We start from the raw sequence: 19,448 nt of genomic DNA on the forward strand, positions 1-19,448 counted from the left end.
CTGTACACATGTGCCTATGCATTTAAATCATGTTTCTCTTTAATTAACGACTCAATGTGTCGTTTGTTTGGCGATAATAATGAATATGAATTCAAAAATGGCGGCGCCCTCGTTTTCAGATCGGGCCCGGCAAGCAAGTCTCTCTTCTACTTCCATCGTTGCCTGGCAGTGACCAGCTCTCGCGTGGTTTACCCTCTTCCTTGTGTCTCCTGGTCGTGTGCAGGTCCTGAGCGTCGGCCCCATTCATTCTTCCCGGAGCTGGCACTTTTCTCTCGACGGCAGAATCATGAGGTTAGGGAAAACCTGGCGGAAGGGCTTCTTCTGTCCGAGTTACGCTAAAGCTTGTGCCAGGTCGCTGGGCTGAGTAGGAGTTAAAGGCAGGAAAGCAACTAGGCCTGTGCGTAGGACAGGCGTTGCACCCGGCTTAGCTCGGTGATGGGGTGTACTATGGCGTAGAGGATCACCAGCGTGTTTTCACCAGTGGTAGGCATGGGGAGGGGGCATTGGAAGGGGCCTGTGCTCAGACCACGACATGTAGTGACTGGACTAAAAGCGCAGTTAATGGAAGAAGTTGAGAACAAAGCGAAAAAGTTATGGGGTTAGGGTGAAATGGCTTAAGAGAGGAGAAGGGGTACCCAGCTCATTGTTTTTCAAATTGATCGTGACCGAGAAGGCATCCAGATAGCTTCCTAAATTATACTTGACGGATTCCTAAGCAACAGCACTTTTTACTTTCAGGGGCGAAAGAGGACGCGGTCGTGGACGGTTCGGTGCCAGGGGTGGCCTTTCTGGCGGGTGAGTTGTTGTCCCGTTTGATTAAAGGGCATCCCTCTTTGATTTTGACACGTAAACCCCAAGTACTGTGGAGCTTACACTACTTTATACATTCTGTTCCAACTGTGTGTGATGCTCCAGTTAAACTTGTTGTTTTTCTTTATCAGTTGGTGGATTATGTGTTTTGATGTGAACAGCGTGGCAAACCCCCGTGGATTCTCTTCTGCTGGGCCTCACCCCATACCGTTGCTTCTGTTCTATGCACTCGACCAATCACATAGCAGAATTTGGTTGCTGTATGTAAATTAAAGTGAAGTTTCTCCAAATAGTCTACTATAATTTTACCTCTCTGAATCCATTCTCTTGGATTCAGCCAGGAAAATATGAGCACTGGGTTGGTTTTTGGTCCATTGAAGAGATCTCCCCTTCAGATTCCCACACATTTAAAAGCCAGTTATGTACTTTCTTTCAGGATCAGTGCTTTAAAACGCATATACACCACATATTGAATTGGCACGTAAAACACTCTATCTCTGATCAGGAAATGGAAAGGTGATTCACTGAGCTCTTTTATCAGTAACTCGTGTAAGGCGGGTATACGTGATTTTTTTGCCCGGCGTATTTGTGAATGATTAAATAAGCAGAGAAACGCTGTTAAGTACCAATAATTGCACGCTTTAGTATTAGTGTATGATGAATTATTTTATTGCTCATCCCTATATGAGCAAGTCTCTTTTAAGGTTTTTAAAATTTAGTTTTTTGCTTTAATTATAAAATGTATTTATATGCGAGTATTTCTCTTCTACCTAAATCTGAATCTTTGATTGTTTTGTTTTAACTGAAAAGTGTATTGTTTCTCAGTTGAGGTCAAAAATCAATTTTAATTAACTTTAACTTGCAAATAAAGCCAATTTATATTTTGACCTATTACAGCAACTACCTTTTGATAGCTTTCTTCTGCGCCTCTACATATGCTTTGATTAATGCTAGCTTCTTGCGTTGTTTTTCCAGCTCAATCGAATCTTAAAAGCTCGATTATTCATATTTGGTACCGCATCTTGCCTAACTGACATCCAAATGCTAATTTCATTTTAGGTTTCGACCGTTTGTTCCGCACATCCCATTTGATTTTTATGTGGTAAGTTATATTTGTTCTCTAGAGCATCAGTATGATAGATTAGCTTATTCAGCTGCAGTGCTTGCATTGTAATAGACTGAGTGTGGATTCTGTGGAGAATATTTGCAGTTGTACATTCTTTGCTGTTTTGAAATAATTATTTCATTCTCAGTGCGAGATGGCCTTCCCGCGTGTGAAAAGTGCCCCCGATGAGACCCCATTAAGTGATGCGTTGTTGAAGAGGAACCAAGACCTTGCACCCACACCAACGGAACAGGTACCACTTAAGAATTTGCTGTGCTTGATTTGTTTGCTTTTTGCCTTGGGAAGTAAAACCGTTCTAGAAACTTCGCCCAGTAGAAGGCGTGTTTGGATGGCCTGTGTTTCTGCCTGCATTGGAATTTTTCTCCTTTTTGTACCTTGCTTACCGTTTCCCTTTTGTCTCCTTCAGGCATCTATACTTTCCCTGGTCACAAAGATCAACAATGTAATCGATAACCTCATTGTGGCACCTGGAAATTTTGAAGTGGTGAGTTGGGGTTGTTGTTTTCAATCTGTGTATCACGGCATCCCAATTGGTGTATGTTTTTAAAGTGATTAATCCTTTCAACATTTGAACTATTTTTGGCAAATGTCCATAAACACGGATGTAGAAATGTGCGGTCAGGGAATGTGCATGGAAGACTGTGATGCACCAGGTGTATAAAGGATGAGTATGATAGTAAGGGTGAGTTCCTTAAAGTGCGGCACCTTGAATCCAGTTTCAATAGAGTGAGATCGTTTAAATGGAGAGGAAGAAGGTGAGACTAATCAAGCTTTTTGAGAGGAAAGAACAAAGTGCAGATGTGTAGCAGGGGAGGGTGTGTGTAAGGGATATGTAAGCAGGATAGTGCCATAGGGGTTACTGTTGAAGAGATACTGATTTGGTTGCTGGGAGGGTGAGATGGCCTGCATGTGAGGTTGGCTCATTTGAGAATGGTGATTAAATCGAAGGGTAGGTTGGTTAAGGATCGAGAGATTGATAAAATATTATGATGGATGAAAAGTAGTTTAAACTTAGGGTACTTGAAAAACATTTAGATACGTGTGCTTGGGAAGATTGTAGCATTTGTGGCGGGAGCACTTTGAAGCATATGAGTGTTGAGGATTATAGGTATTGACTGTAAGATGATTTAGTAGATATGAGGGTAGATCTAATGGTAGATAGGGCATATTTGTAGTCCTCCAGATAACTCGTGGTTGGGTTTTTCCTTCCACTTAACGATGAGTGAAATGGTTTTGGTTTTCAGTCCTTTAATGGGAGAAATCCAGTGCCTAAATTGGAGTCTGCATGTAAATAGGTTAATCTCAGTACGGGTATGAGATTGTGAATTTGATGTCTAATGAGATTAGTTCTATTGCTGATGGACCGAGACTTCTGTACACAGAACAGGATCTTGTGTTGCATCCTTGTACTCGCATGTCTGTTTTTCCTTTGATGGCGAAAGGGGCGTGGCTAGCCAGAATCGAAATTGTTGAAAGCAGACTTGTGTGCTCCTCACTATGTAGAATAGTGATGAATAGAATAAGTGGTTAGCTATGAAAGTCCCTGACTACGTCTGACAGTAAAATGGCGCTGGTAACGGAGTGAAGCATGATCTCTTGTGATACTCGGGACTAGTATGAAGATGGTTCCCTTTAGTCTTCAAATGGGGACGCATGTTTAGGGGTTGGTTAGTGACTGTATTGTATGGCAGCATTTATATAGTGCTTACCTGCAGGGGTTGTATGCTACAAAGCATAGGGTGTGTGGTTGGAAGGATGTTGTCTTTGTTTTGATCCCATGTGGGAAGTGTTCATGTCGTGTGTACCACAGAGATTCGGTTATCGGTTTATGGGACACAGCATATAGTGGTGTGGTGGATGATGAAGTGTGAGAGACGGAGCACTATTTTATGTTTTTCAGTGTGCTGGTAGCTATGAACAGCTCTGCGCGTCTTCTCATGGTATTTCCTACGAGGTAATGCTTAGATGGTTAGTGCACTGGGTTGTCCAACCGGAGATTGTATGGTTCTGGTCATGAACTAGCATGGTTGGACGAAGCGAGAAGAGATCTTTTGGGATGGGTATTTATATTATCCTGTGTTTGTGAGATGTAAAGAAGCGGTCAGATTGTGCATATATTTGTGACCTGCAGTGGTGGACTTATATTAAAGTCCTCTAAATTGGCCAGCAGTGTGTGACAGATCTCTTCAATTATTCCATGCCTGTTAATTTACTGCTGTTCGCTGTGTATTATTGTCTTTATATTATGGTGGGCCTTAACGGTTCTACATGCACATACATAACTATGGAAAGCCTCAATGAAAGAAGCGTGGACAACTGTCAAGTTTTATGGCAAGAATTTCTACATAAATTCATGGGGATGAGCACTTGCCGCAGCATGTCCAATTTGCAGAACTTCTACACGATCTTTCATTTGTGAAAACCACAAAAGGCCTGAAAATAATCATCCAGTCACGATACAGAAATAATGATTGCTTAAGTATTATACCCAAATATGTAGTACAGTGTTGATCTAAAAGACTGAAATTACAAAATCATCAGTATACTGAACCGATCAAAAGTGGAATAACAACTCAAGCTACCAGTGTGAGACAGGAATAACTTGCATGCCCACAGTGGGAGCCTAGTACATGCATAAATTTGATTCTGCACAGTTCCCACCCAATGAGAGGTAGGTACTTGGGTCTTTGCTTTAAATATGGTTATAGATATGTCACATGCGATGTCTTTGTGCAAGCTCTGTGGACAACGCAGAATGCTCTGAGCATGCCTCTTCTAGGTATAGGTAGGCAGTGGAGCGATTGCAGGACTGGAGTCTTTCATTCTCTTGGGTGAAGAAAGCTGAAAGGCCTTGCTATATCATTTATGGGTTGTATTTCCCGTATGATGAATGCAGGTGCACCAATGGTATATGCCTTTGGCGTAGCTGGCTTGGCGATTACGAGTGTGAAGATAACTTGCAGTAAGGCATGGGAAGATGTGACGTGCCTTTATTGTGATGTTAATGTGCAGTAACAAGGATAGGTCTGACTCCATGGTTACTCCTAGGTTTTTAACTTCTCTTATTGTGGAGGGCTTTCAAGTTCCTTAGGCCATAAGGCGGTAGTTTGGTACTTTTTGTCATTGTCTGCAGGTCATAATCTCTATCTTTGTGCTATTGAGCCATGGATAATTACTCATCCATTTGCTTACAGCACGGAGTCAGTCATTGATAGCTCGAAGTGTGGTAGGAGTGCAGCGCTAGTATACGAGATACATTCCTCTGTGTTCATCCAAAACATTTTTTGTGACTAAAGGCAGAAGTCATCGAACTTGTATTGGTACAGATACTTGCTTAATCTGAAGCATAGACCCGTATACAATTGGGACAAGATCCTGGCCTTGAGAAAGATGGCCATGTTCTAGAAAGGCTTGTGGAATTCAACCTACGATCTCTTTCGGGTTGTCCTCACATTGCTATACTGCTGAGGAATGAGCTCTCCTTATTTTGTATTTCCGGCTGAAGAGATGGCTGTGACCACTGCATGTTTCCTCCCCTCACTGAAATGAGTGATTGGCGAATAGACGGCAGGCCATGAAACTATGGCGACCATTGATCTCTACACCGATCCTCATCTAGTGTGTGGCTGCCATTGTCTTATAGATTAATTACCCAAGGGACTAGGGAAGTGCTGGGGCTGTGGTCAGGACCCAGAAAGCTGTCCCCTCTGTATTAATCCTGCACAACATATGCCTGATGGCACGGTCGACAACAGAGGCACTGTGCCGCTGGACTGGATCTGGGAGACCCCATCGGCGGAGCTGCCTGGCACAAAGAATGACCAGTGGGAGGTATACCTGGAAAAGAATGCCATTTTACTATTACTAGTCCTGGGCTCCTCTTGATCTACATTATCAACATTGTCTCCATGATCATTGGCAGTGCTGAGCAGTACCTTGTCCTGGAGCGACCTCTGCTGGTAGATTGTCACAAATGCGTGGTCCTACTCTTCTGGTGTAGCACACACCTTGTGGACTCCGCTATGTAGCAGTTCTTCCATGCTTTCTCATGTATGAGGTTCGATAATCATTAGAAAATATGACGCTTACACAACATGATACTCCTGTTTGGCGTTCACTGGATGACTAACGCCTGGCAACGATACCTAGGGTGTCCCTACCGACAACACATGCCATCTGGAAAAGCATACCAACAACACTTTTTTGGCAGCACTAAATGAAAACGTTCTGGCCCCATGCAGTACCACTCTGACTCATTGCCTACCCTGAAAGTAATCATAGCAAAACTTAAGGTAATTTAACTCACTGCATGCAATGGAACAAGGAACTATAGACATGAACAAGGGACATAAACCTGTCCACGCAGAGGTACGCACCTTTTGGAAGAAATTGGACTCTCCAGAGCATCAGACCTGGAGAATAAACTGTTAGTGATACCAGACTGAGGAAATGAGGTATGGATCTTCCACCAGAAACTGATTGCCATGGAGGACTGCAGTAGGGGGGCTTATTAGTGTTGGTGAAAAGTTTAAATTGTGATTTTTTTTTTTTTAGGGGGAGGCAGTGGAGTCCCTTCACGTGTGTTGTGATGGGAATGCAGTGTGGGGTGTTGAGCGTGATTCTGGCCTACAAGTTATGAATGGTCTGCAGCATTCACACGTGTTTTTTTTTTATTTTATTGATCCCGGTGTTCTTACAGTGCAGCTTGCTCGTCATGGTCTTCCAAGTGCTGATTGAGAGCCATTTGAAAATATTTCTCAGCATGAGGTAGACACAGAATTGAACTAAACAGCCAGCCACAATTGTGGCTACCTTGCTGTTGAGGGGCATGATTTGAACGGTGCAGCAAATATTTAGATGACGCTTGATATCTAAAAAATTACAAGTTTTAAACTAGTATAAATGTAACATAAACTAATCGGACCTAAAATATACCTTTTATAGTCTTTAGGATCCTTTGTATAAAGATGTAGACACACAGAAAAAGATGTATTATACAACTAACACAATACAGATATAAATATACCTACAGAAATGGGGGGTTACTGTTAGTAATAACATTTTATAAATTTACTGTTCCATAGAATATACACTAGGAAAGTCGCAGTTATGCGTACAGGACTGCATGTCTACACCTGGAAGGTTTTTTAGGTTTAAAAATGGGAAGTCTTGATCTTTTTTTAATGTATAAGGGAGGGTATGTATTTGTATTTTATCTTTAAAAAAAAAAGTGTATGTATGATGCATTGGTTTTAATTAACTATGCATTAAACTTTACTACCTACACATTACTATACTCTAATAAAATGCACATTGAATACGGTACAAATTAAAAGTGTGGAACCCTGGGATATTAATTCAACATGCGTCACAACATAAACCATTATTACTGGTTTGTCAAATTTAAAACAACCATTATAACCATTTTCTAATATTTATAATCCAGTTAGTAAGATAGAATGCAAAAGAGAAACAAAGGTGAAACCTATTGGCTTTGCCACTGCTTGTTTTTGTGGTCTCTGCTCTAAGTTAAGTTAAATAGCTTGGCATTTATATTGAAAGAGTATGTAGGCATTGGTGCAGAACAGTGTCACTCCTGGTCAATAAGACCCTATCTGACTATGCCAAATAGTTTGGCCTCATCTATCATTGCTAGGCAGCGTACAAACGATCAAGATGGGAGCTGTCCATAAATTTAACTACATCTTTGGAATGCTCCTCCTCCCTTTCACCAAATCTACACTGCATCCCCTCAACAAAACGGTTAAGGAATATGAGCCTGATTAGAAGTTGGTGGAGGGGAATACTTGGTCACAAATATAACGGATATCCCACCACATTATGATCCCATTATAATCTGTGGGGATGGTTTCCAAGTTCCAAATTGATCCAGATAGTTGAGGCCGCCAAAGAGCTCACCCATAGGTTTCCAAATTACAAGCAGCAATATTGTCAAGTAACATTGCCTCCCCCAAATGGACTTAAATTACAATGGGCACCACCTACTCTTTGTCACCACCAGAGAGAAACCGGTCCGGGTTAGGATAGATAAACATGTAATGGACACTGATGTAGGTCTGGACATAAATGTATAAGGGTGTTTGTCTCAAATGATTCTTTAAACCTGTTAACACGGGAAACAGTGTTGGTATAAACCCAAACACACAAGCACTTACAGGTATGCAAGTTCCTGCATGTCCAGTAGTCCTTCTGGAGTAACATGGTGATGAAAATTGATTGATGCATGATCTTCTGGCCAGGGTGGGCCGACCGTGGGATCAGTAGTCTGGCTCACATCCTATCAGAGTACAGATTGAAGATATTTGGTGAACTCCAGTATTAGCTTGTATCTTTCTGTAGTAAAACTTTGTAATGGAGTCTGTGTTCATTATTAGTTTTCCCTATGTTGGTCCTCCTTGGAGAATACTGATCACTTTCCACCTCTTCCCCTGCATACTTACAGACAATTATGGCAGTTTTGTATTAAGTGTGGTATGACTTCGGTGGCCTGCCTGGTTACTATTTTGAACGTGGGTAGTCTGTACACTGCCCCACTCTTCAAAGTGTCTTAATTTATGGTTCGTAAGAATTTACTTTTACTTGTAATAGTTGAATAACGACCAAAGAAAGAAATAAAGACAAACAGTATATCAACAATACTTAAGCAGACAGATCTGTGGAGTCAGACCACGTAGCCCGACGGCACTAGTGGCGCAGCCCCTCTTTTATTGCAGTACATCCTAGATGACTGAAAGTAACAGAATAGTTGTTCACATACACTGATTGCTTGAAGGTGTCTTCAAAAGCACCAACAGCCGAATTTTCTTACAGGCTACAGGGATCTGTCCTCCCCACCCCCTCCAAACTAATGATTAGGAAAGTGATAATAGATGACCCGCCCAACTTCCACAAAAGTGTCACATGATTGAATTATATATCCCTGCCTCCTTGGTAAGGAGAAAAACAGCTATTTGACTTTCCTTTTCTTGTCTATTTTTTGTTTTGTTTTTAAACAGCAAATAGAAGAAGTTCGTCAAGTTGGCTCCTACAAAAAGGGCACTATGATGACCGGTCATAACGTTGCAGATCTGGTGGTTATATTGAAGATCTTGCCTACCGGTGAGTAATACATACTGTGCCTGGGTAGTTTCTTATGGAAGGGTGGTGAGAAACCAACTTTGACTTCTGATTTTTTCCTCATTCCAGTGGAAGCCGTTTCAGCCTTAGGGAACAAAGTAGTTGAGACCCTTAAAGCCCAAGACGCATCAGAAGGTCGGTTTTATTCATTTTTTTTGTCCTGATATTTTATTTGAAACAAAATGCAAGCTAAAACTCCTAGCGTTCGTACTCTTCATCTTGGTGCATAAACACTATTTCGGTATTTTATCATTACTAGCTGTAAGTTCCTTTCACTCTTACGGTATGCTTAACCTAGAAAGGACAGTGAGTTTTGTACCTTCTTAAATAAGGCTTTTTATTCTGTTATTGAGTAGCATCAGTCTACTGTATCAACCTTTAATTGCGAAATAGGCTTACCGCCTACTTTCTCTCGTAAAGGAAAGGAATTCCAAGTAGTAGGCCATGACTGTCAAGTTTTCACTTATAACTAATCTCCAATAAGTAATGTTTTCGCCTTGATTTGTACTCTACAAGTGGTCAGATAATGTTAGTATGCAGTGGTGTATCCATAATCCGTCTGGCTAGCAAAGGAATGCTATGTGGGCGGGAACATGACCGTTTGCGATTATGTGCTTAACCGGACCTGGTTTGTTTTGTAGAGTTGTTGATGGAGACCAGTGAAAGTGGCTTTGAAATCAGTTCTGCAGATGCTATTGTTAAAATCCTCATCACCACAGTGCCCCCCAACCTACGAAAACTGGATGGCGACCTTCACTGTGAGTACCATTGGGCAGAGCCCTTTTATTGACAACTTCTAAATTCATCTGTAAATACCTACCCACATTTGTTTCCTTTTCTCCGAGCCCTTTGTTGAACTTTGTACAACTTTTGCCTTCCTGCCTCAGCATGACCACCTTCTCCTCACCCTCTTCATGTTTTTCCTCCATTTCCATTCCGCCTGCAGATGACGAGCTCTGTCAAATGCTGTGCGTCTGTGGTCCGCTCGCTTCTGAATGCCAGTCAGCGAAATTCTGTCATAATCCACAGCTTATGTCCATGCTGCCCTGCAGACATTGTTGGCCTGGCTGGATGCCATTAATTATTTCCCTCTTGTATTTTCAGTGGATTTTAAGGTGTTACAAAGTGCCCTGGCTGCTATCAGGCATGCTCGCTGGTTTGAGGAAAATGCATCTCAATCCACGTAAGTCCCAACTGACTGGCACCTTTATCTAGAATTTCCCATTTTATATTCAGTAGGATTGGACCTTTGTTAGTCTATAAAGTTATTTGTCTTGCATTTTCAACATCATATGTGTACTGCGTGGCATGTTTAGGTTAAGGAGGGATGTTAATAGGAATTCAGCTGTCACCATGTGTCATCTACCATAAGATTATGTACATATCTATTTTGCAATCCATATACTAAACAATGCTGCATTTCAAATGCCATTGTAGTAAAATGTACATACATAAGAGTATTGTACATGAAATACAGACTTACTAATGGGATTTCTCTTTTGTATATTCTGGTAGAATTAATGTCCTAGTAAATTTTTTTATTTTTTTTTTCCAGGGTGAAAATTTTAATCAGATTGCTTAAGGATCTGAGGAACCGGTTCCCTGGTTTTGAGCCTCTAACCCCGTGGATAATTGATCTTCTGGTATGTGATTATGATAGTACTAAAATTTAAGTGTTACTTTGCTTGTGTCTTTCTGCACAATCCTACACTAAGTTGACATTTCTCCTTCTCCAGGGTCACTATGCAGTAATGAACAATCCACAAAGAGCACCCCTAGCTCTTAATATAGCTTTCAGGTATGATAAAGGCTTTGTGTATCCCTCATAGGTAAATAAATCAGCATAGCACACAGTGTTACTGTTTCCTTTGTTTCTTCGCCAGACGCTGTCTGCAGATACTAGCAGCTGGTCTCTTTCTGCCTGGATCTGTTGGCATCACAGACCCCTGTGAAAGTGGAAACTTCAGAGTTCACACTGTAATGACTCTCGAGCAGCAGGTAACAGTGTTTTTTTTGTACACATGTAAATACAGGTGGGCATTTGTTTGAGCCATGTCTGCATACTGGTATATATCAGAGACTAGGGTGGATTTGTACTTGCTTTTGCATGCTCCATGATTTTATATAAAATATTGTAGCAGAATCTCATTACAAACGTGAAAAGGAACACTATGGACAGGTTACTGTATTCATGTGAAGGTTTCAGTTTGGAGAGTATTATTAGGATGGGTATTTCTTTGCATAACGCCTTGAAGTTCCTTCTAATCTTACATTTATCTGACAATGAAATTTAAGTAACGCAAATTGTGGCAGTTTTTTTTTTCTTCAAATAGCATTTATCAAAACGTAACCTCAAAGGTCAAACTCAACAGATGGAAAAGTATTGGTAGTTAACTAGCAACCGTACTCTGATTAGAATTGCTTTCGCGTGTGTAATGGTTACTAAAAGTCACTTTTTATTTGCTGGGCCTCTTCATGCTTGAAAACATCAACTCCCCCATTGATTGGTCACGGTTTCTATGAAGCGTGGTGGATTGGGGGCGTCTTTATTTATTTACTTAAAACCATTTGTTTATGGTTAAGGTTTTAAAGAGTTTTCCCAACTAAAAGCTTAAACCAAGTTTTCCAGGGAGGGTGGTTTGTTAGATACCTATAAATATCTAAAGTAAGAACATTTTCTTTGCTTGCCTTTGAAACTGTTAGAGATCTTTATCAATTTTACTTGCTTATCAGTATTTAATTCCCCATACATGCAATGACTACCGGCCTGTGTTGCTTCACCCTTCAGAATAACAGAACTATGCACTTCTGGATAGTTTAGAGCACAATATGAAACAATCACTCTTGCACACCTTAGTAAGTAGAATAATCAGGTTTATTTATGGGGCAAGTTCTCATGTAGCAAAACTGACCACACTAATATATCATGAAAAATAACATGAGAATAACTGTGAGAATATAAACACTCTGTGATATCATGAAGAATAACACGAAAATGACTGCAAGAATAAGTGCATATTACACACAATATGCTTCAGTGCTTATAAATTGAAAGGCTTCACCCAAAAGAGAGTTTGCATCCCTCCGCCGTACACAAAGCCGGGGAACCCAAATCGGCTGGCACAGGGAGCCTCCTTCGGGACAATCAATCCTCCTGGCGTTGCGTCCAACCCAGAAGAGAGTTCCTAAACCAGTCCATCCAGGCTCCTGACCTTTATAGTATTTACTAACACCCAGGAGTCTTTTCTAGAAAAAGACACCCTCCTTTACAAATTGTGCAATCGGCGGTACCTTGTTCACCCTTTGAGACGTCTCCTCGGAACGGGCCAGGTTCCCAGAAGAGGGCTCCAAAGTGAAGCTTGCATTCCTCCTTGAGTACAGGCGCATCTCCCTGTTGTCCTAACTGATAGCTCGTAGAATGTAAATAGCGCCCTTCGTATCGGGCAGATGGAGCGAAGTTGAGCAGAAAAACACCCCACCCTGCAGCTTGCCGAAGTTTGTGGAAAAACACAGAACAGTGCTTTACGCACAGAACCAGACTCGACAAAATGGAGTCGTGCACCAATGTAAAATGGAAGCAGAGGCCAATGGTCCATACCCTGCACCACTGTTCACCTTGCACGTAGTGCATGTAGCAATACACGGCAGTGGGTTACAGTACTGTCTATCTGGGGAAATGTTTATATGATTTGTATAATTATATTATGCTTGTGTGCATTTTATCCCTTTGGAGCTTTTCTTTATAAAAATTTGAGTGACCTGAAGGTTTGGAATTAGGCTACTAATTTTGTTCTTCTTGTTTAGGATATGGTTTGCTTTACCGCACAGACTCTGGTCAGGATACTTTCACACGGCGGCTATCGAAAGATCCTAGGGCAAGAAGGCGATGCGAGCTGTACGTATCATTGTGTGCTTCAACAGAAATCAATCTCCAAAAATGATTATTTTTATGTTTTAACTCCCAGCTGTTGTTTCCAACAGATCTTGCCACTGAAATGTCAACCTGGGATGGCGTAGTAGTTACTCCTTCGGAAAAGGCTTATGAGAAGCCCCCTGAGAAGAAAGAAGAGGAGGAGGAAGAGGAGGAGGAAGAGGAGCAGACTGTGGCTGAGGGAACCGAGGTGGCTGAAGAGGAGGAAGAAGAGGGCATGGAAACAACAGAGTAAAGTAGGTAACAGTGGGGCTTTTCAATTGGTGTAGACTAATTTCATTATGTTGCTTAAGCAGAGTACTTTAAATATATTGATAATGCAAAAAATGTCAGCTGAAAAATACTAATTCAAATAGATTAATAATGAAAGCTGGGCACAAACCTGGGTTTTGTGTGAATCCAGGGGACCTAAAGTTTCTGGAATAGTAATGTTAGGTGGATTTGTAGAGGGCTGCTGGTCACCAGTGATGGTATCCAGGAGCTGAGTAAAACAAATATTTCATTTTTTTGTGATGAATTGGAGGAAATAAATGTCATACATTGGTGGTATTATTTTCTTTGTGAAAACTGCATACTTGTTTGAACTCATCGCTTGTTTTTCATTTTTGAACTCTTTCATCAGAGTGGATGGAAGGCACGATCATTAAATCAAAATCGATGGAAAAACATGTTTGCTTTTTCAGTCATTATTTGAATATGTGCCTTTCAGTTCGAATCTGCCTCACTATCGTCTTAGATTTTGCTTTTTAAATCTTTCTATGTTTTGCTGAAAACGTGGTCGTTTGCCAAACCCATCACTGTTTCCAAGCATGTTCCCCAATCTCTTAAACTCTCTTGGATTAACTAGTTGTGTAAATAGGCTTAGTGGGTGTGTGGTAATCCAGTTACTTAGTACTGTTATGGAAGCAAAGAGGTTGTTAAAGCAGCTGAAGCATTTACCACCCTTTTAATGCGAGTTTTCAGTCGCTGGTATTTTTTCTGAAGAGTAAAATAGCTGTGTGTGTGTGTGTATATAGTGTTGACGTTTTTTTAAATGTATTTGTGTGTTGAAAAAAATCTAAGAACTTGACTACAGAAGGCTCTAATTAAACCAAGCCGTCTTTATTTGCTTAATCTCTAATACTTTTACTTCCAAGGTCACATAGGCGTGGGGAGATTTATGCAATTGTCAATTTTTTTTGTTGTATGATTGCCTTCATGGCATTCTCCTATAAGCCACTTTTTGTAACCTACTACATGTAGTCGGCCAAGTGTTCTTGATAAGGAAAACCATGATCAAGAGTGGATCAGTGTGGGCTTGAACAAGCGCTTCTAGGTGCTTAACTGCTTATCCTGCCAGAGTAGTATATTTTAGGAAAATAATGATCTGGACTTTTTAAAAAAACTTGTAAATTTCTGTTACATGAACTCCTCAAGTAGCCATAATCATCTAGGTCTACTAATAAATTCATGCTTATTCATTTATATCAATTTTGTTTGAAGTGGACGCTGTTTCTTGACATGATATTCTAAAGCTTGTTTACATTTTACAAGTTTGTAGAACAGTTTGTCCTTTGAAGCACTTTTGTAGTAGTCTGTGTCTATTAAATGAATCTGAAATGAGGAGTTCCTCTGACTTTGCTGTGCAGTCTAAAATTTTGTAAGTAATCTAAAAACTCTACAAATTGAGATCCCAAGTATAAGCATAGCTGTGCACTCCTTGTTATGAAAATGGCTGTTCCCACATATCATCTTTGAGGGTCTGATTTGAGGCAGAAGAGGGATTTGTATTGGAAGTCTTGTTTTATCTTGAACCTCTAAAGGTGGCTGCCCTACACAGATTGTAATGTGAAACTGTGTGTAGTGTGTGCTGACTGCACATATCCACACTCCTTGATGTAAATGAGGAACCATCTGGTCTAGCAACATTCCAATCCTGCATTTTGACTCATTTATTTGTAGTCAAAGGGTTTGTGGTTTATAGGAATTTGTATTTTGGACCTTTCATCTTGATTAAATGTTGCAGGCATAGTTGTTTTTTTCTTTGGGGTTTTGCAACTGTCCAACTGAAATTAAATTTTTATTGAGAAAGTGACCTGTACACGCTGGTTCAATATTAAGTGCTCCCAACAACCTTGGTGGAATGTTTAAGGAGCAGTTCTTCCATTCTGGTCACTGAAAAAGGGAGATTCGATTATTGGCCATGAGTTTTTGCTTCTGTAGCAATTTCCAATAAGTATGACTCCCGCTGTTGACTCCTTCGAGCTCCTTTGATGACCTCCTGTAACTTTTTTTTTTTTTTCTAGTTAAATGCCTTAAACTGCTCCATGTTGATCTTAATTTGTATTGATCTTATTGGAATGAGCTCCAAAGACTGGTCATCTGGGCTTTTCCTCTGTGTTTATGATGTTGCTGGTTAGATATAGCTTCAATATTCTGCTAATGGAGAGACACCTTGTTCTTAACTGTTTGCTGCTTTGTTTTACCTGCATGGCACCTTGGTTCCCATTGGTTAAGATGGTTTATAATTGGACAGTGGCTAAGAGGTCTGTTGTACGCCCTGCCGATTATATGGTTGGATATAATTGCATCCTCTTGTGATCGCCTTGGTTGGAGGTGGGGGTAGGTCTGAGAAGATGCCTATGTATGTGATGCAGTAGGTCTGAAGACCCGACCGATCCAATGAAGGTAGTTGAAGCTTGATACTGTTTCCTGCACTGCACATTTGTTCATGTGCCTGCTCTCGGATTGGGCTAAAGGTGCAGAACCCACTGTATTCAACCTTAGGCTTTAAAGACCAGAGAATCCAAAAATATCTCTAGTTTTTAGGGTCGAGCCTGCGTTGCATGCGTATCGCAGCGAGACACCTTGGTATATAGAAAAGGGCTCGGAGCCCTGTCAACTTCACGTCCGTGTTTTTTATTGGTTTGTGGGCTTGCCTAATAAAATCTGCTTGCTTTCATTATTCGAAGGCACGCATACGTCATGCCTTTTCCAGTGGCTAGCCCTCCTCGAGCGCAGCGACCAAGTATAGAAAACATGCGAGGCTCGCTGTTTTCCATCGGGCTCGTGGACTTCTTTTTCTCTAATTTACGAGCGCGATCTCGCTTGGCAGAAGTCGAGCGCTTTACATAGTTAATTTCACTTTTTCAGGTTACGTACATAAATGCACTTTTGCCCGATAGGTGAAAAGTCAGGTTAGGAGTTTACAACGCGATCAGCCTAACATGAGCAAACGCGAGACCTGTTGCATTGTAAATGCGTTTTTTTTTTTTTTTTTTTTTGTTTTTGGGTCATACTAGTGTCCGAGTGAAAGGTGTATAAATCCGGTGTCATAGGCACAAATTCATAAATGCCATGGTGTTATTAGTCTTGTTTTGCCAGGTTTAAGTGTATTTCGTACATGGTCAGATCCAGTATCAATCTGAGGAATAGAAATGATACATGACTTTTGTGTTATGGAAAAAAGACAAAGCACCTCAGCATTAGTACATTTGAGGTGATGTATCTTGGCCTTCTTTAGATTACGTTATTCCTTGTCCAGTTAATGGCTTCCCTAAACAAAGTAAGCTTATCCAGCACGACAACGTGTATCCTCTGACTAAGTGAATTGCATAGTCGTTGCTTAACCTTCAGGATTTCTCTCCGTTCTAAGAAAACCCGCAGTTCGGAGGTAACTGGATGAGAGAGAGAACCAAGTTAAAGGGCAAAAAAAAAAATGCCTCTATTGAAGAACAGATTGAAAACTGTAGATGGCCTACAATGTTTAGTGAAAGCAAACAAGTTTTTAGTCAAATTGTCTTTAGAGAAACTGTAGTGTTCATGCATCTCGTGCACGCATATTGTAAAATTTAAACTGACTGGTTTATTGCACATGCATGGAGATAATTTACGGTTTATGATTTGAGACTTGTGGAGGACCTGGGGACTTATTAAGATTTCGGGGGACGAGATATCCGCCACTGTTGTAACTGAGTAACCCGACCGCTAAAATCTAAATCAGGCCCTTAGTTTCCACATGGGGGGTGGTGGTTTTTGCGTAAATATCCCTATGCCATTAGGAATTGCCAGTTGTTTCAAATATGAATGTTCAAACATTAAAATGTTTTGTTTTTTTTTTACAAAAATTAGGGATGAATAAGACTTGTAGCATTTACCTGGCGGAGTATCCCAAACACGTGGGAATTTGCATCTGGTTGAAACAATTAAATGAAATGTTTGATTGCCCAAATCATGTCAGGCATGTTAACTTATTTGAGGAGTGCCAGTTTTGAGTATCCTGAGATTGTGGTGCAACTGTTCTTCTTGTTGATAACTATTTTCTTGCTCGGTATTGTTGAAATGTGCGGAAATGATGGTACAATTTTTGTAGAACAGTGCAGTAAAATATGGAATAGGATTTCTGTTAAGGTGCTGCTGTTGCTTCTCTTTACCACTCTGTGGCCTGGAGAGTATATCTTGGAACAGCCATAACCTTTATAACAGTTTACGTCTGTTTTCCCAGGTGGTGTGTTTTTTTCGCTCAACACAGAACTTCACCACGTCCCGAAGAAGAGCTTCAACGATAATTATAGACCAAACCAGTGAAGAATTTAATTATTTTATTTTGACTGTTGTGATTTATGAACCTTTTTTGTACATGTTTAGTAGTTTTTATAACGGAATAAAACGCTGTTTGTTCCTTTTTATCTCGTTTGCGTACTTTTGCACTGGTTCAGGGTTCCCATTGTGTGCGGGGTGAGTGGGAACCTAAAATGTATGTTTTATCTTTACCTGTTTTTCTTAATTGGGGTTATACCTGCTTGGAAATGAGAGCTTTATTTATATTTACTGATATGCATCCAGTTCCACTACTACTTCACACGATCATTTTTCTAAACTTGGTTCTCCAAACCCTTCCATGAAGGTTAGTGTTGCACATTGCACATTGCAGATGCTTGCCGTTGTGCGTCTATGGGCTGAGATGCTACTCGCGAGTGTTATTGAAGGGACAGTTTGTTTTTGCTACCGTGACCTGCTCTACTCCTAAAGGTTATAGAAGTACTTGATGGCAGGAATGTGAGCTTGTAAACCACTTACGCCCTGCGGATCCGGGTATCGCGGTCCATCCCTATCCAGATGCCAAAAGCAGTATGAGGGGTGGAAATTCATTTTAAGTACTACCCCAGAGTGTTCCTTGGACAGTCTCTGAAGCTGGTGTGTGGAAGTTCCTGGTATTAAAGTACTGAACTGAGAGCACCTGGAATCCAGTTTGTGTCTATGTAATGGGCTAGGAGGAAGATGGCTGTTTTTATTTTTGGCAGGGATCAAACCTGTATTTTAATGCCTTATCCAGTTATTGCCAGGGCTCTTAGGTTAGCTGCAGTTTAAGTAATAGGGGCGATTTTAAATGCAGCAGCACATTGGGCAATGTTCTACTCCTGCTGTTCTGAAAATAAGTCGTAGTCTGAACACAAGTGTGACGTTTCTTGAAGGGAACACTGATTGTCCTGAATAGATTAATCAGTTTTTTTTTTTTTTTTTTTTTTTTTTACATTTTAGCTTGTCCTAGTGGTGCCACAAATGTGTTGGTCTAGCACAGTAATTCAGTGGCGCCTACATTGTAATTTCTGTGGTGTTTCTTGTACCCCTGATTCAAAGCCTTCCCTTCCTCCTCTGTACTTATGGAATCCTGTCATGCCGAATGCATGGACTGGTATATCCTTGCACATCATGTATATTTCTGTAAAGAAATGTGAAGCCTGTGTGCATCTCTTTTGCTTTCCATGCTCACGCCACATCCCCCAACATCCTACTAGCCTCCTCTGCTCTAGGTCGTACCAGTTTATAACAAGGTTTGCTGGAATTTCAAATGTGTTGTGTGGAAGGGCTGGTGAGGAGGTAGTTGCCAGAGCATGGTTTCTGTTACGTACTTCTATACCTGGTCCATTTTACTCCTTTTTGTGATGATTAACAATGGAGTTGCCTTATAGACTAGTCAGCAAACCAAAATTCGGCCTGGGCAAACTGGTCTAATAACTTGTGCCCAAGGCCTAGGCTTTGCAATATGGCTGTCAGTAGCTCACTGCTATTCTGGAAGGTCCCGGAGATGCCTGATTTTGGAAGCTCTAGAGGGGAGCTTAGAGTTCCCTCCGCTCTGGGGGAACCACTCCTCCCCCCCCCCCCCCTTTTTTATTAATATAATTAGGCTGTGCACCGCAGCCTAGTAAGATCTGTTGATTTAAGCCAGGTGACCGGTTTTATCTTTGGGGGAATGAAAGAAATCTGTTCCACTGATTGCTGCATATTTTTCTGCTGTTCCTTACCCAAATATCAAAACCACTTTCATTTAGCGAAGGTCTAGTGGGCTTCAATATTCAGTCACGTATCTTAACTGGGCAGCAATTTTCCATTCCACATGTGCGGCAATAGAATGTGTACACTTTTCTTGGATATGTGTGCAATCGAGCGATATGTGCAACAACT

At 40.9% G+C, this 19,448-nt stretch overlaps 1 protein-coding gene across 2 annotated transcripts; it reads left to right on the forward strand.

Moving 5' to 3' along the window:
- Positions 1-163: 163 nt before the first annotated feature.
- On the forward strand, positions 164-17,671 carry LOC138299023 (interleukin enhancer-binding factor 2-like). 2 transcript variants are annotated; one of them, XM_069236942.1, is made up of 15 exons: positions 164-291; positions 739-795; positions 1,870-1,912; positions 2,064-2,168; positions 2,343-2,420; positions 8,953-9,055; positions 9,143-9,208; positions 9,715-9,831; positions 10,178-10,256; positions 10,629-10,716; positions 10,810-10,871; positions 10,957-11,071; positions 12,878-12,968; positions 13,055-13,240; positions 17,469-17,671. In XM_069236942.1, the coding sequence occupies exons 1-14, from the start codon at positions 287-289 to the stop codon at positions 13,237-13,239; spliced, it is 1,194 nt and encodes a 397-aa protein (XP_069093043.1). In that variant the 5' UTR covers positions 164-286; the 3' UTR covers position 13,240; positions 17,469-17,671. The 2 variants fall into 2 exon arrangements, with proteins under 2 accessions (XP_069093043.1, XP_069093033.1); XM_069236932.1 differs by having other exon boundaries at positions 17,488-17,671.
- The last annotated feature ends 1,777 nt before the right edge of the window (positions 17,672-19,448 follow it).

Source organism: Pleurodeles waltl, chromosome 1_2 (assembly GCF_031143425.1).
Source record: "Pleurodeles waltl isolate 20211129_DDA chromosome 1_2, aPleWal1.hap1.20221129, whole genome shotgun sequence".
In the NCBI taxonomy this organism is placed as follows: domain Eukaryota; kingdom Metazoa; phylum Chordata; class Amphibia; order Caudata; family Salamandridae; genus Pleurodeles; species Pleurodeles waltl.